The following is an 18,299-nucleotide window of genomic DNA, read 5'->3' as shown; positions in this document are numbered from 1 at the left end:
CCTTGAAGAATGGGCAAAAATCCCAAGAGACTTGCAGCTATAATTGCTGCAAAAGGTGGTTCTACAAAGGGGGGGATGAATAGTTATGCACGCTCAAGTTTTCTGTTTCTTTGTCTTATTTCTTGTTTGTTTCACAAAAAATATTTTGCATCTTCAAAGTGGTAGGCATGTTGTGTAAATCAAATGAAACAAACCCCCCAAAAATCTATTCTAATTCTAGGTTGTATGGCAACAAAATAGGAAAAATGCCAAGGGGGAATACTCATGAGAGCCAGTTTCATCATAGCGCTTGATGGTTTTTGCGACTGCACTTGAAGAAACGTTCAAAGTTCTTGAAATGTTCCATATTGGCTGACCTTCATGTCTTAAAATAATGATGGACTGTCATTTCTCTTAGCTTATTTGAGCTGTTCTTGCCATAATATGGACTTGGTCTTTTACCAAATAGGGCTATCTTCTGTATCCCCCCCCACACCTTGTCACAGCACAACTGATTGGCTCAAACGCAGAACATTGTAAAAACAATGAGTGAGTAGGTGTGTCTGGTACTGTATGTATACTGTACACACACACACACACACACACACACACACACACTCTAATGGTAAAGGTCTTAGTAATGGACTATACACAGCTATGATTACTTGTCCTTACAAGCGCCTATGGTTGTCTGTCTGTGAAGGCTGCCTGTGATGTGTTCTGCATTGGAGACGTGAACATCGAGAAGGCACACGATTCGTTGATCAGTAATGATCGAAGCTGGAAGAAGAGCAAATTCCGCCTCACCTACACAGCTGAGGCCCCTGCACTAACACAAGGTAAACAAACAACAACACAAGTTAAACACTGTTTCAATTAGAACTTTTTAAACAAAACCTAACTTTTTAGGTCTAATGTAGCCTCCGTAAACCCTTTATAAGGCTTCCAGTGTCATATTATGGATGCTTCATATTGTGAATATGTCCTCCAACAGCACTCTACAGCATCCACAAGAAGAAGGTCTATGGAGCCAAGATCTTACAGAGCGAAAACCTACAAAGTTCCACATCCAAGTGGGTGGATTTTGTTACAATACTGTAGACTAGACTGGAGAACATTTTGAAATAGGACTTTTCTTAGTCTCAATCAGTTGTAGCAAATTGTATTTCATACGCAAATTGTTACTGTATAACTCCAAACTGTAAGATAGTTACAAACTGTAACGACAGTTCTGAATCCCCTAGCAGTCGCTCCACCATATTTGTTCGACTTCACACAAATAACGAGGACAGCCTGACGTACCAGCCCGGCGACCATCTGGGCATCTTCCCTGGCAACCATGAGGACCTGGTTACGGCCCTTATAGAGAAGCTAGAGGATGCCCCACCTGTCAATCAGATCGTCAAGGTGGAGTTCCTAGAGGAGAGAAACACAGCCCTGGGTTAGTAGTCTACCGGGTCCTAGTTTCATATTCTTAGCCAGCAATGAAAAATACCCTTGCAGACAAAAACATGACCTTGGCCTGGACACCTTTGGGAAAAGAGGTCTTCTAACCTCAATGGGACTGCCTTGTTAAATAAATCGAATAAAGCTGAGTTTGATACCAGATGCAATCCTCCAATCCTCTTAGGGTAACGTAATACACAAAAAAAAGGCTAATACTGTACTATTAAAGTTTTGATGCATCTCTTCTGGTGTTTTTTTTGTTGCCTGTTTATATTTTTCCTTCTGAAGGTGTGATCAGTAACTGGCTAGAGGAGCCTCGGATTCCCCCCTGCACCATCTACCAGGCCTTCCAGTACTTCCTGGACGTCACCACACCCCCCAGCCCTGTCCTGCTGCAGCAGTTTGCCTCCCTCGCCACCAATGACAAGCAGAGGAAGAAGTTGGAGACTCTCAGTAAGGTAATGAAGGGTTTTAACTGTGTAGTTCAGTACAGTTTATATGAAGTAATTCAGTGATTCAGTGATTCAGTGTTAGAAAGACTCATGCTACCAACCCTGGCTACTCTCCCCATTGCGCAGTAGACTGAATCACGGTGACATCCAGGTGTTTACTACCAATATTACAAATGATTTATTGTGTAGGCTGCTATCCTACTCAAAATAAAACAATGTGGGATGGAACAAATTGGCCACGTTATCTACCGCTGGCGACATGAGATACAGCTGCCCAGTGGGAAGCAACTCACGCTGGGAAGCACCTTGATACAACACCGGTGCACTGGTCATTCGCACTGGCTTGTCATGCCTTCCGTGGGCAGTATGTAACGTTAGCTAATAATAGGCATGTGATGGTGACCAATATTACAACTTTTCTCCCTCGCCCATCAAAATAAACATGACTAACTTTTACAAGTTTTAGCCACTGATAAAAAGGGGGAAACGTGCCAGGCTGTTGCTGCTGGCTATCCAGCAGGGCTTGGTAGGTTTGTTTGAATTCTGAGCAGAGATAATGGAGAAATTAAGGCTTTCTTTACCATTGCTGGTCTTAGTTCAGACTGTGGGTGTGGTCGTTGAACTGTCACTCCAAATGTATTGACCAATAGTAACAGATTTTTGTTCGTCCCCCCCCCCCCTTCTAAACCACACCCCCATCGGTTCAAAAATGAAAGCGTAGGAAAAAAGTATTGTAACGGTAGAAATCTGAGTAGAAGAAAAGACCTGAGAAAGGCAAATGTAGGTGAGGAAAAGTTGCAAACAAAGCAAAGCAGATTGTTGTAAATGACACATATATTCAATTGAAAAAAAATCCTGTTTCCTATTTTTTGCTTGCAATACCTGGATTCGTTTTTGTTTACAATTTTGACGTTTTTCCTTGCAATATTATGTTTCCTCTCAATATGTATTGGACTTTAGAATGTTTTTTTTTCTGTTTTAAAAATCCTAAAGTTTAACCCAGGGTTATTTTTTAAAACCATTTAATGGGATGCCATAGACTTTGCTCTTGTTGAAAATAACCTTAGAGTATGTGAGTTTTGGCTGGCTCAGACACTATGGAATTTAACCCCCACGCCTGGTAAACCACAGGCATATTCTCACCCCATACAGTGACTCCCACAGAAGAAGAAAAAGCACGTCCATTGTGTTAAAAAGTTACATTGGCCAGGCGAGTAAGTGACTCACTCTTCAGGGTTCAACTCATTCTCAAAAAACTGAAAAAGAGAATAGAAATTGAAGGGAGGAGGAATAATAATAAAAAAACAACAAGCTAAAGTGGGATCTTTAGCTACTGGCTGTCCTTGCTATTTCTTTGTCTGTTCAACTCCAGACCTGCATGGCCCCCAGTGTCTGTGGGTTACACAAGGTAGTCAGGCTACGTTTTTATACCTAGAGCTACCTGGAACCCTACTAATTCCACGACTGGTCTATCGACGTCACCGCACGAAGAGACAAAAACAGACTTACCCCCATCGCGACGTCCCCCAAAGGCTAACTTGCTAGCCCCGGTCTGCTAACTGCTAGCTTGCCCGCCCCGGTTTGCTAACTGCTAGCTTGCCTTCCCCGGTCTGCTAACTGCTAGCCCCTGCTAACTGCTTGCTTGCTAACCCGGTCTGCTAACTGCTAGCTTGTTTAGCCCCGGTCTGCTAACTGCTAGCTTGTTTAGCCCCGGCCTACTAACTGTTAGCTTGTTAGCATCGGCCTGCTAACTGTCTGAATCGCCGTGTCCCCAGTCAGCCCAAACACTCACTGGACCCATATGTTCACTTGGCTACGCATGCCTCTCTCTAATATCAATATGCCTCGTCCATTACTGTCCTGGTTAGTGATTACTGTCTTATTTCACTGTAGCGCCTCTAGCCCTGCTCAATATGCCTTAACCAACCATGTTGTTCCACCTCCTACATATGCGATGACACCACCTGGTATAAACGTCTCTAGAGACTATATCTCTCATATCAATACTCAATGCCTAGGTTTACCTCCAATGTACTCACATCCTACCTTACCTTTGTCTGTACACTATGCCTAGAATCTACGCTATAGAGCCCAGAAACCTGCTCCTTTTACTCTCTGTTCCGAACGTGCTAGACGGACAGTTCGTATAGCATTTAGCCGTACCCTTATCCTACTTCTCCTCTGTTCCTCTGGTGATGTAGAGGTTAATCCAGGTCATGCAGTGCCTAGCCTCACTCCCACTCCCCAGGTGCTCTCATTTGTTGACTTCTGTAACTGTAAAAGCCTTGGTTTCATGCATGTTAATATTAGAAGCCTACTCCCTAAGTTTGTTTTACTCACTGCTTAGCCATGTCTGAATCCTGGCTTAAGAAAACCACCAAAAACCCTGAAATCTCCATCGCAAACTATAACATTTTACACCAAGGTAGAACTGCCAAAGGGGGCGGTGTTGCAATCTACTGCAAAGATAGCCTGCAGAGTTCTGTATTACTATTCAAGTCTGTACCCAAACAATTCGAGCTTCTACTTCTAAAAATTCACCTTTCCAGAAACAAGTCTCTCACTGTTGCCGCTTGCTATAGACCTCCCTCTGCCCCCAGCTGTGCCCTTGATACCATATGTGAATTGATTGCCCCCCATCTATCTTCTGAGCTCGTGCTACTAGGTGACCTAAACTGGGACATGCTTAACACCCCGGCCATCCTACAATCTAAGCTTGATGCCCTCAATCTCACACAAATTATCAATGAACCTACCAGGTACAACTCCAAATCCGTAAACATGGGCACCCTCATAGATGTCATCATAACTAACTCGCCCTCCAAATACACCTCTGCTGTTTTCAATCTAGATCTCAGAGATCACTGCCTCATTGCCTGCATCCGTAATGGGTCTCCGACCAAACGACCACCCCTCATCACTGTCAAACGCTCCTTAAAACACTTCTACGAGTAGGCCTTTATAATCGACCTGGCCGGGGTACCCTGGAATGACATTGACCTCATCCCGTCAGTAGATGATGCCTGGCTATTCTTTAAAAGTGCCTTCCTCACCATCTTAAATAAGCATGCCCCCATTCAAAAAAAATGGAACTAGGAATAGATATAGTCTTTGGTTCACTCCAGACCTGTCTGCCCTTGACCAGCACAAAAACATCCTGTGGTGTTCTGCATTAGCATCGAATAGCCCCCGTGATATGCAACTTTTCAGGGAAGTTAGGAACAAATATACACAGGCAGTTAGGAAAGCTAAGGCTAGCTTTTTCAAACAGAAATTTGCATCCTGTAGTACTAACTCCAAAAAGTTCTGGGACACTGTAAAGTCCATGGAAAATAAGAGCACCTCCTCCCAGCTGCCCACTGCTCTGAGGCTAGGAAACACTGTCACCACCGATAAATCCACTATAATTGAGAATTTCAATAAGCATTTCTCTACGGCTGGCCATGCTTTCCACCTGGCTACCCCTACCCCGGTTAACTGCCCGGCACCCTCCACAGCAACCCGCCAAAGCCCCCACCATTTCTCCTTCACCCAAATCCAGATAGCTGATGTTCTGAAAGAGCTGCAAAATCTGGACCCCTACAATTCAGCCGGGCTAGACAATCTGGACCCTCTCTTTCTAAAATGATCTGCCGAAATTGTTGCAACCCCTATTACTAGCCTGTTCAACCTCTCTTTCGTATCGTCTGAGATTCCCAAAGATTGGAAAGCTGCCGCGGTCATCCCTCTCTTCAAGGGGGGAGATACTCTAGACCCAAACTGCTACAGACCTATATCTATCCTACCCTGTCTAAGGTCTTTGAAAGCCAAGTTAACAAACAGATTACCGACCATTTCAAATCCCACCGTACCTTCTCCGCTATGCAATCTGGTTTCAGAGCTGGTCATGGGTGCACCTCAGCCACGCTCAAGGTCCTAAACGACATAATAACCGCCATCGATAAGAGACATTACTACGCAGCTGTATTCATCGACCTGGCCAAGGCTTTCGACTCTGTCAATCACCCCATTCTTATTGGCAGACTCGACAGCCTTGGTTTCTCAAATGATTGCCTCGCCTGGTTTACCAACTACTTCTCTGATAGAGTTCAGTGTGTCAAATTGGAGGGCCTGTTGTCCGGACCTCTGGCAGTCTCTATGGGGGTGCCACAGGGTTCAATCCTCGGGCCGACTCTCTTCTCTGTATACATCAATGATGTTGCTCTTGCTGCTGGTGATTCTCTGATACACCTTTACACAGACGACACCATTCTGTATACTTCTGGCCCCTCTTTGGACACTGTGTTAACTTCTTATGGCTGCAGGGGTAGTATTGAGTAGCTTGGATGAAAGGTGCACAGAGGCGCCCATAGTAAACGGCCTGCTCCTCAGTCCCAGTTGCTAATATATGCATATTATTATTCGTATTGGATAGAAAACACTCTGAAGTTTCTAAAACTATTTGAATTATGTCTGTGAGTATAACAAAACTCATATGGCAGGCAAAAACCTGAGAAGTTCCACTTCCTGTTTGAATTTTTTCTGAGGTGGCAGATTTTCAACCAAGCTCTCAATGAAATTACAGCGAGATATGGATGAGTTTTCACTTCCTACGGCTTCCACTAGATGTCAATAGAACTTTGTCTGATGACTCTAATGTGAAGGGGGGGGCGAAGGAGAAAAGAATGAGTAATCACTGCCACGAGCTGAGCATGCTTTCACCATGCGCTTTCACATGAGGAGGACCTCCGTTCCACCGCTCTTCTGAAGTCAATCTAATTCTCCGGTTGGAACGTTATTCAAGATGTATGTTAACAACATTCTAAAGATTGATTCAGTACATCGTTTGACATGTTTCTATTGACTGTTACGGAACTTTTGGACATTTCGTCAGGTTATAGTGGAGGCGCTATGTGACTTTGGAATTGTTTACCAAAGGGGCTAACCAAAGTTGCTAATTGGACATAAATAACGGACATTATCGAACAAATCAAGCATTTATTGTGGACCTGGGATTCCTAGGACCTCATTCTGATGAAGTTCATCAAAGGTAAGGAAACATTTATCATGTATTTTCTGGTTTCTGTTGACCCCAACATGGCGGCTAATTTGGCTATTGTTCTGAGCTCCATCTCAGATTATTGCATGATTTGCTTTTTCCGTAAAGTTTTTTTGAAATCTGACACAGCGGTTGCATTAAGGAGAGGTATATCTATAATTCCATGTGTATAACTTGTATTATCATCTACATTTATGATGAGTATTTCTGTTGAAACGATGTGGCTATGCAAAATCACTTGATGTTTTTGGAACTAGTGAATGTAACGCGCCAATGTAAACTCAGATTTGTTGTTATAAATATGAACTTTATCAAACAAAACATGCATGTATTGTGTAACATGAAGTCCTATGAGTGTCATCTGATGAAGATAATCAAAGGTTAGTGATTAATTTTATCTCTATTTCTGCTTTTTCTGACTGCTATCTTTCGCTGGAAAAATGGCTGTGCTTATTGTGGTTTTGTAATTGAGGAATTTTAATTATGAGATTTCTGTTTGAATTTGGCGCCCTGCATGTTCACTGGCTGTTGTCATATCGATCCCGGTCGCGGGATGCAGCCATAAGAAGTTAACTAACCTCCAGATGAGCTTCAATGCCATACAACTCTCCTTCCGTGACCTTCAACTGCTCTTAAACGCAAGTAAAACTAAATGCATGCTATTCAACCGATCACTGCCCGCACCTGCTCGCCCGTCCAGCATCACTACTCTGGACGGCTCTGACTTAGAATACGTGGACAACTACAAATACCTAGGTTCTGGTTAGACTGTAAACTCTCCTTCCAGACTCACATTAAGCATCTCCAATCCAAAATTAAATCTAGACTCGGCTTCCTATATCGCAACAAAGCATCCTTCACTCATGCTGCCTAACATACCCTCGTAAAACTGACCATCCTACCGATCCTCGACTTCGGTGATGTCATCTATAAAATAGCATCCAACACTCTACTCAACAAACTGGATGCAGTCTATCACAGTGCCATCCGTTTTGTCACCAAAGCCCCATACACTACCCACCATTGCGACCTGTACGCTCTCGTTGGTTGGCCCTCGCTTCATACTTGTCGCCAAACCCACTGGCTACAGGTTATCTACAAGTCTCTGCTAGGTAAAGCCCCGCTTTATCTCAGATCACTGGTCACCATAGCAGCACACACTCGTAGCACGCGCTCCAGCAGGTATATCTCACTGGTCACCCCCAAAACCAATTCCTCCTTTGGTCGTCTTTCCTTCCAGTTCTCTGCTGCCAATGACTGGAACGAACTGCAAAAATCTCTGAAGCTGGAAACACTTATCTCCCTCACTAGCTTTAAGCACCAGCTGTCAGAGCAGCTCACAGATTACTGCACCTGTACATAGCCTATCTATAATTTAGCACAAACAACTACCTCTTCCCCTACTGTATTTATTTATTTTACTCCTTTGCACCCCATTATTTCTATTTCTACTTTGCACATTCCTCCACTGCAAATCTACCATTCCAGTGTTTTACTTTCTATATTGTATTTACCTCGCCACCATGGCCTTTTGTTGCCTTTACCTCCCTTATCTCACCTCATTTGCTTACATTGTATATAGACTTATTTTTCTACTGTATTATTGACTGTATGTTTTGTTTATTCCATGGGTAACTCTATGTTGTTGTATGTGTCGAATTGCTATGCTTTATCTTGGCCAGGTCGCAGTTCTCAACTAGCCTACCTGGTTAAATAAAGGTGAAATAAAAAAATATGACTAATACCCAAAAATATGTCAAAGTCTATACATACTTTCATCACATCAGGAGAGGCATTAGATTAGCTTGTTGTGAGTGTCGCATCTAACTGGAATATGTCTAACCTCTAGGTGCGTGGAGTTGGAGAAACAGCCATAATAACTCATTTTCTCTGAAGCGATACATATTCTTTTGCCTGGCTCCTTACATTAGGGTATATTGAATGTACAAAACAAAAACATACATCCTCTCCTCTTTCCTCTCCAGGGCTTGCAGGAGTATGAGGAATGGAAGTGGTACAACAACCCGACTATGGTGGAGGTTTTGGAGGAGTTCCCCTCGATTCAGATGCCATCCACCCTGCTGCTGACCCAGCTGCCTTTGCTCCAGCCCAGATACTACTCCATTAGCTCCTCACCGGACGTCCACCCTGGGGAGATACACCTCACCGTGGCCGTGGTGTCATACAAAACTAGGGGTAAGGGCTGACTACTAGGCTTGGCTTAGAGGTGTAGAATTAATTGTGTTTAGATGGGGTATTGTGTGTAGATTTCTGAAGATAAAAAAAAAATCCATTTTAGAATAAGGCTATAAAAAAATACAACTTTTTTTTATTTTTATCCTCAGCAACCTACACACAATACCCCATAATGACAAAGCGAAAACATGTTTGCAAATGTATTACAACAAAAAAACAGAAATACCTGATTTATATTGGGATTCAGACCCTTTGCTATGAGTTTCGAAATTGAGCTCAGGTGCATCCTGTTTCCATTGAGCATCCTTGAGATGTTTCTACAACTTGATTGGAGTCCACCTGTGGTAAATGTAATTCATTGGATATGATTTGGAAAGGCCCACACCCGTCTATATAAGGTCCCACAGTTGACAGTGCATGTCAGAGCAAAAACCAAGCCATGAGGGCGAAGGAATTGTCCAGAGAGCTCAGAGACAGGATTGTGTCTAGGCACAGATCTGGGGAATGGTACCAACATTTCTGCAGAATTGAAGGTCCCCAAGAACACAGTGGCCTCTAAAATTCTTAAATGGATGAAGTTTGGAACCACCAAGACTCTTCCTAGAGCTGGAAGTCCAGCCAAATTGAGCAATCGGGGAGAAAAGCCTTGGTCAGAGAGGTGACCAAGAACTCAATGGTTACTGTGACAGAGCTCCAGAGTTCCTCTGTGGAGATGGTAGAATCTTCCAGAAGAACAACCATCTCAGCAATACTCCACCAATCAGGCATTTATGGTAGAGTGGCCAGACGGAAGCCACTCCTCAGTAATAGGCACATGACAGCCCGCTTGGTGTTTGCCAAGAGGCACCTAAAGGATTCTCAGACCATGAGAAACAAGATTCTCTGGTCTGATGAAACCAAGATTGAACTCTTTGGCCTGAATGCCAAGTGTCTGGAGGAAACCTGGCACCATCCATACGGGGAAGAATGGTGGTGGCAGCATCATGCTGTGGGGATGTTTTTCAGCGGCAGGGACTGGGAGACTAGTCAGGATCGAGGGAAAGATGAACGGAGCAAAGTACAGAGAGATCTTTGATGAAAACCTGCTGCAGAGCACTCAGGACCTCCGACTGGCAAAAAGGTTCACATTCCAACAGGACAGCGACCCTAAGCACACTGTCAAGACAATTCAGGAGTGGCTTTGGGACAAGTCTCTGAATGTCCTTGAGTGGCCCAGCCATAGCCCGGACTTGAACCTGATCGAACATCTCTGGAGAGACCTGAAAATAGCTGTGCAGAGACGCCCCCCCATCCAACCTGACAGAGCTTGAGAGGATCTTCAGAGAAAAATGGGAGAAACTCCCCAAATGCAGGTGTGCCAAGCTTGTAGCGTTATACCCAAGATGACTCAAGGCTGTAATCGCTGCCTAAGGTACTTCAACAAAGTACTGAGTAAAGGGTCTGAATACTTATGTAAATGTGATATTTTAATTAGATTTTTTATAAATTATCAAACATTTCTAAAACTGTCTGCTTTGTCATTATGGGGTATTGTGTGTAGATTGAAGGGGGGAAAAATGATTTAAAACATTTTTGAATAAGGCTGTAACGTAACAAAATGTGGGAAAAGTCAAGGGGTCTGAATACTTTCCGAACACACTGTAAGTGGATTGACTGGACAATAACGTCTAAGATCTCTATATTTGGACATATGCTTTACTGGTTTTGGGTTAGTTGGTTTCTGTTTATATGTTTGTATTTGTGCATGCTATTACACTACATACATTTTAAGTAACCACAAAGATTATTTCTCATGCTTCGACGTGACTTAAATCGGCACCAATTTACCTCAACTGACAGTTATTAAACACAAACAGCTGGCGATAAGCATCTTTCTAGCTGTTTTTCTTACTCCGAGATGCATTGTGTGAAGTGATGCTGAGAGTGATGGTTTAATTAGTAATTTGCCTACACTGGAGACAAACACCTTTTTAGCCCAGGGAACTGCATTATGTGTACTCTACTTCAGTGTTCGTTTGCGTGGTGCGTAGTGGAGAGGAGGAGGTACGCAGGTAAAGTGGATGATGGGCAATTGCCTCTCTTTCAGATGGAGAGGGCCCTATCCACCATGGAGTGTGTTCATCATGGCTCAACAGAATAGAGGCAGAAGAAATGGTCCCCTGCTTTGTTAGAGGGTATAACACTTTGCTTCTTGTGTGTGTGATATTGCTGCATGATGGGTTTTACTCATTGAATGGAATACATGTAATTCTATGATTGTGGTGGTTTGGAGAATATCTTGGACTATAACAAATGTCAACATTGTCATATGGTGTATTCATAATATATGATTGCACCGTATATGATTCATATACAACATTGACTCTGTGTGTATAATACAATCATTGAGGAAAAACGCTTTGATGCTAGTGCTATTAAAAATGGCCTGATTCGTAGCTTATATGGTGTTTTCTACAATCATTTTGTAAATGTATTTTTTTAATGTTATGTCTTCAATTGTAATTGGATGGGAAAATTACTTTGATTGTAGTGCTCCTACATTCCGATTGCCAAAGGACCACAGAGCTCCGTGTATCCTAGTTGGTCCAGGCACTGGGATCGCCCCCTTCAGAAGCTTCTGGGAACAGAAACTTTTCGATTATGAACGCAATGGTTTGTTTATATTTTAGAATAGGAAAAAGCACTTACTCACCTGGTCTTACTTGTATGTGTGGAAATGATTTGATAAGGACTTAAAAGAAAAGGAAAACCCACACACTGCTGCCAGTATCACTTGTGTTTATTCAACTTGACAGAGCTTGAACACATACATAAACACTAGTCTAGATGACTCCAACATTGTAATTCAGTGAAAGATGAAGTTAGGCTCTGAACTTACAAAGTAATGTGTTTGTTACCGTAGGGATCAAATCCTGCCCTATGATCCTGGTATTTGGGTGCCGGCAGTCCCAGATAGACCACATCTACAAGGAGGAGACTATCCAGGCTAAGAATAAGGAGGTGTTCAAAGAGCTCTACACAGCCTACTCCAGAGAGCCTGGTAGACCAAAGGTACTGTTAACTTTAAAGATTTAGTTAGTCCATTTAAAGTCTACTAGGCTAAAATATGGAATTGTTGTAAGATGGTCATACCAAGGATCATTTAGCTATTTGATTTTGAATTTTAGGACTCATTTAGGTATCCCCTCAAAAATGAAATAAAAATAATTGATGAAATATTGAATTTGACGTAACTGCTATTAGCCCATAGAAATGCATTGAATAACAGATTCATACATGGAAAAACAAAGTAAAGTGTCTGTCCTATAATTTGAGAGATATCAGGAATATATATATATATATATAGTACATATTTTGTACATGTATTTAACCCCTAATTTTAGGCACTAAACTACTTCGATTTATACTTTTTAAACTGGTACCAGGCTGCCTTCAGGTGAGTCTTGAGGCTTGTGGGCATCCTAGAGAAAAACAACCGACATGTACGTGTTTGTGAGAGACTCACCTTCCATATTAGTGCTTAGCCCAAACTGTTCGAACACTACAGACATAAGTTGGCAGATCGGCGGTACCAACATCAGACGAGTCCCGTGACACTTGTGGGGGTCGTAGAACAAAATCACTGACATGTACGTGTTTGTAAGTGTTATCTTTTCACAGTGGTCATATTAGTTTGTAGGGAAAACCGCTCGGACGCGACATCGTGAGAAGACCAATTTTCGGGATGTCTCCTGGTTTGTGAAACACCGCTGTAGCTTGACCACATTCCACCACAGATGTGGAAGGCCGCCATTGGAGGATGTGTTTCGGATTGAGCACAGCCCATCCAAAAAAACATATCTTTAGCTTAAACAGATTATTATGGGGATGTTTTTATTATGCTAATTAGATTTCCTCAGGGACACAAATTTACCCGAGGGTTAAACATGAAAATGTGTCTCTGACAGTAAAGACACAGCAACACAGACAGAGGTCATGTGGGAGATGTATGTGTGCATGTGGATTTGTGAATTGTGTATCCCTGTGTTTTTGTTTTCCATTCACTCCTCACACGGAGCACCATTTTATGCACCACTATCCTCAACCCCGACGCACAATCACTACAATCTGTTCATTGCCTTCAACTGTCCATGAGCGTGTATCTTTCTCTCCCTGTTTATCTCTATATGATTTTATTAAATCTCTCTCATTCTATCTCTTTCTTCCCTTATGTCTCTGACACAGAAATATGTGCAGGATGTGCTTCGTGAGAAGCTGTCAGAGACTGTGTACCAGTGTCTGAGGGAGGAGGGAGGACACATCTATGTGTGTGGGGACGTGGGTATGGCCGGGGATGTCCTCAAGACCGTCCAGCAGATCATCAAATTGCAGGGAAACATGACACTGGAGGACGCTGGCTTCTACATCAGCAAACTCCGAGTAGGGACAATATGCTTCACTATATTGTACACTGTTAACTAACAAACTAACCAACCTGACGGACAAAACATACAAAAGTAACTAAGTCAAGCAATTTAGATTTAAGACCTTGGAAGGTTCACTTTTTGAGACGACTGCACTCCTTATACCTACTTGTGGATGATTCAGAATTTGATTCAGACACATTCAGAATTTTGTTCAGTGGGATTCAAAAGAGAACTGAAAGGAGGGCTCTTACATTTAATGACTCAAAGAAAGAGAAACCAAAAACACAACTTTCAAAGATTTTGATAAGCAATTTTAAACCACCAGACAACCAACTGTACAGACTGCATACTGTACATAAAATATTGAAATCGAAGGGTCACATGAGCAAAATGGCTAGGTCACTTTTGACTAAGCAGAGGGGTATATAATCAAACACATTTTGAAAAAGCTGCCTGCAACATAAAATGTCCAATTTATTGATCAACTAAGGAAAGCTTTCATCCAAGCCTTGGCGATTGAAAAATGTTTTGAAGGCAATGCTGTACTGTACAGTGACAGTGTAGTGACACATCACTGTATCTGTCTTTTCTATCTGTCCACAGCTCGCCACACTGAATCAATTGTATCTTCCTGTGCCCATCTAACCTCACTTTGTTTATTGTATCATTCTGTGCCCATCTTATCTCACAAATCTTATCATCTCTCCTCGCAGGACGAGAACCGTTATCACGAGGACATCTTCGGTGTCACGCTGCGTACCTATGAGGTCACCAACCGGCTGCGTTCAGAATCCATCGCCTACATCGAGGAAAGCAAAAAGGACTCTGACGAGTGAGTCTAGAGTTTTCCCCCACAGGTTCCATTCTGTTCCCTTCTAGTTCTTTCACGGCGACCAATTGTCACCAAGACATCTTTGATGTCTTTGCATGTTGTGCCATACTTGTAGGAGGGACCTGCAAAGCTGTAGATACACTGGAGATACAGCCTCTGGTTTGATTTATGACCGTTTTCAAAATGCAGAACGGGTAACCATAGAAATCAGTTGAAAAGGGCTCCAACTCAACTAACCGGATTGCAGTGTTAGCGAGCGGTTCTGTCATGTTCTCCACTCACTCTGCGTTTGTGCTTTTAAAGATAAGAGCCTCCTTTTTTTTATTCATATACACTTGTCATAAGAGGAGTGGAGAATGAAGGCTGACTTGCACAATGCCTCATTAAAAAGCTGCAAAATAACGTATGGCGGTTTGTATTGGCCAGCCACAGTGGTTCTGTGTGAAATGTCACTTGAATTTCTCCGTGTTGTGATCAAAAAACCCTTGTTACTAAGTGAGCTGGATGAGTAATGCCTGTAACCTCTCTCTCGCTTGCTCTCTGTTTCTGTCAGGGTGTTCTGCTCGTAGAACCATAAGTGGGGCTTCCGGATCTTTCTGATGTGGACCAATTGGATGGGCCGTATGCAGCAGTGGAGCAGGGAAATGAGTGACACTACAGCTGGTCGATAATACTGTGCCAAGTTTTGTACTGTAAAAAAATATTTTTGGGTTTGTTTTTGTTCTTTTTTTATACTAGTTCTGCTTCGTCATGGTCAGTCAGGCTCTGCACTTAGTCTGTAGTAACGTTTGAAATATTTTCTTTTACAAGAACATTGAGGTGTTTTGTTAAATGAATTACTTTCTGATTTCATTATGCATCATAATGTGCACCCAGTATTTCTGCCACTTTGTTGATGCATGAGCAAGATGAGAATATTAGTAAATAAATATATCATACTGTTTGTTAGCTATTTAATGTTAGTCAAAACCTTTTGCTAAACTTTTATATTTGCAGGACTACTTGTGGTACCTGGAAACAAGGTCACAATGCTTTGATCGGCCATTCAGTCTGAGTTCCATTCCAACCAACTGATTCTGGTGCATTTCAGCGTATACAAGGCCAAACCCATGTCAGTCAGAGCTGGTCCTGTCTGCTTTGGTGTGTATTGTTCATAACTGAGATTCCAGTATATATTTTTTATTTTATTATTTTTTTAAAGGTTTTGTTAGAGTGTGGGAGAGAGAGAAAGGGATGGAGAGAATGAAAGAGGGAGAGAACTAGATACAGACAGGCTATGCTCGGAGTGCAGTGAATAACTATGAACTGGATTTGGTTAACCTATGACCTCAACCTTCCGGCCACACGGTCATCCAAAACTACAACAGTGTTCAGACTCTCCTTGAAAGTCCATTAAAATGCATCTGCTCCTCTTGTCAGTTTTTTCTGTTTCCTGCCTGTCTATTTCTCCGCCTGCCTGTCAGAATATAAGTTGTCTCCCCATTTTGTGGTTTGGTTTCACAACAGTAACTGCATATAGATGTGGACGAAAGCCATTGAAATGTCATGTCATGTCATGCCATGGGAAAGCCTATGCATGTGTATCTCTTGTATACATTCTCATAACCAATATTTAAGTATATTACACACAAAAACAACTACGTATAATCTAGAGGGCTCTGCATCTTATAAATGGTAGACAATATTATCAAAGGAAAAGTCCATGGTACATATCTGACTGCCTTCCTATTTATTCGCTAAGACCAAATGCTGAGGTATTGAGGTGCTGTCTGATGGCTTGAAAGTCATTTGCATAGTATTTACAATGGGAAATAGTAAGGAACGGATTCATGATTTCCAATTAATCAAGAGGTTGGTTGTTGGGTTGCTATACTTTGCTGGTTCTCCTTGACCAACCATTACCATATCCTTGCGATCTCCGTTTTTACCATCATTATAACCTTCCATGTAACCAGAGTTGTATATATGGCTATGTGTATGTAACTATCCATGTAAAGGAACCCTGCAGTGTCTGTCTTATCAGATCTGGATTTAGGGCAGAGTGGCGTAAATCTCATGAGGCAGAAATCTCGAATAGCAGAAATCTCATATTGACATCAGTGCACGAGTAGATGAGTGTTGCTTTATGGTTTTATCGTTCCTTCATGTCTGTCTGTGTCGTTCACTCAGTAACTCTATCCCTCTTTCTCTCTGCCACCACCTCCCACTGCCTGCCCACATTACTTGTGATGCTGCCACAGCTCGCCCTCTCCTCCCTCCTCACTGAGACCTGACACCTGTCGGAAGGTCTGTCAAGTGCTGTGTGTGTGCGTGCATGCGTCCATGAATGCTGTGTGATAACCACTACAAAATACTAAAGTACTTTTGCGAAAACAAAATGTATTTGTCTGCATGTATTCTCCATTCACTGTAACCATCCACTTAATACCTTCACATGCTCTTTGTCTTTGTTGAGAATTAAATGAACCTTCCTTCTGCCCCCCTGCACACACACCAACCTGGAATGCTACAGCATGTGTGCCCTCTGCAAACCCAAACAATTCTGATTGCATTTTCAAGATCAAGAAATGGATCATGCAGGTCATTTTGGTTGTTGTCATTACAATTCAACTATGTTGAGTTTACTTAATTATAAAATAAGGTTAAGGATGATATCTTAATTATAATGATATGTTTATTGCTGATGGGTTTTCGGCGCAAGCTCGTGTCAAAGCACTGTTTTCACTTTGTTTCCCACTTTTCACTGAGCATCATTTGAAGGCCATGCCTTTGCAGGGCTGCTCTGAGTCATGTTTCTATTCTAAACATGTCATTGACATTTGTGATAACATTTCCAATGGTAACCAACTCCGCAGTAACCTGTGGCTTTTCTTTCTTCCTGAAGTACTTCCTTTGTTTCCAAACTAAAATGGCCACCAGCATGATTGAAATGTAATGGCTTTCTGTGTTCTGTCTCTCTGCTACTTACTGACGCATATAGAGTACGTTTTTAATGGGGAACTTTTTTTGTTTTTGTTTGGGGAGAAATAGGCAAACCTGTTAATTGTTCCTCTTGCTGAATGTTTCCTTCTTCCACATTAATTTGTTTAAGCAGGTTTTGGGGGATTTGGATTTGGCTGCCAACTCTGATGTAAAACGTGCAACAACAAAAAATATATATATATAAATATAGCATATATACTAAGACAAAGAAACAAAATGGAACTATTTGAACTAACTTTTTCTAAGAATGTATTTTGATTATATAATTATTATTATTGTTATGTCTCTTCTGCTTGGTAAAAAGAACCCATAAGAAAACAAACAAGGACTACAGTGGTCTCCCTGATATCCTTTAGGCACGGGAAAAACCACAGCACCAGCTGAATGCATGATGTACTGTACCTCTGTGTCCTCTTTTTTAAAAAAGCTCTGTCTACCTACCAGCACTGTGTCACTCAGTACGACTGTGACTCCATCCATACAGTGTGATGGGACAGACGGTTGATGTGCTCAAGGGGTTTCTGTGTTTGTATCGCTGCTGCTAAACTCCAACAACCCAAACAGCCTCTGCTATATGCTCCTTGGTGTGGAATTGATCAACCTTGGCGGTTTCCATTTTAATGCATACTGCAAGGAACTTTGCATTTACTTAATAAAAAAAACATTAACAGTATATGTCAATACCGTGTTTGTATTTTCTTGTGTTTTTTTAAACTAGTGTCATGGGATCTTAAATGAGTGAGATGTGGATAGTGGAGGTTAAGGTCAGCTTGGATTGTGGTTGAGAGTCGCCTGCGCTCGGGCAGTTTCAAAGATGAAGTATGTATAGGAGATCTATTGTGTACAATCCATGCCCTGTGCCTTTGCTGTATTGAACTGATTTATAATTACTGCAATCTAGCCAGCTCTGTGTGCTTCCTGCTCTTGTTGTCATTCTCAAAGCCTTCACAACAGGGTAGGGACTCTGG

General features: G+C 42.1%; 1 protein-coding gene across 1 annotated transcript in view; it reads left to right on the top strand.

Annotated features, from left to right (window-relative positions):
• nos1 (nitric oxide synthase 1 (neuronal)) overlaps positions 1-17,960 on the top strand; it is a 65,184-nt gene extending 47,224 nt beyond the window's left edge. The window contains exons 18-28 of the mRNA XM_038988428.1: positions 683-818; positions 974-1,052; positions 1,227-1,420; positions 1,714-1,883; positions 8,901-9,111; positions 11,198-11,285; positions 11,642-11,763; positions 12,014-12,162; positions 13,336-13,530; positions 14,231-14,349; positions 14,903-17,960. Coding sequence (XP_038844356.1) covers positions 683-818; positions 974-1,052; positions 1,227-1,420; positions 1,714-1,883; positions 8,901-9,111; positions 11,198-11,285; positions 11,642-11,763; positions 12,014-12,162; positions 13,336-13,530; positions 14,231-14,349; positions 14,903-14,918 — 1,479 coding nt within the window. The 3' untranslated portion in view covers positions 14,919-17,960. The remainder of the gene's footprint in view (positions 1-682; positions 819-973; positions 1,053-1,226; positions 1,421-1,713; positions 1,884-8,900; positions 9,112-11,197; positions 11,286-11,641; positions 11,764-12,013; positions 12,163-13,335; positions 13,531-14,230; positions 14,350-14,902) is intronic.
• Positions 17,961-18,299: the final 339 nt, after the last annotated feature.

Source organism: Salvelinus namaycush, chromosome 1, assembly GCF_016432855.1.
Source record: "Salvelinus namaycush isolate Seneca chromosome 1, SaNama_1.0, whole genome shotgun sequence".
Lineage (NCBI taxonomy): Eukaryota > Metazoa > Chordata > Actinopteri > Salmoniformes > Salmonidae > Salvelinus > Salvelinus namaycush.
Note: the sequence above shows the minus strand (reverse complement) of the source record. Positions and strands in the feature narration are given on the sequence as shown.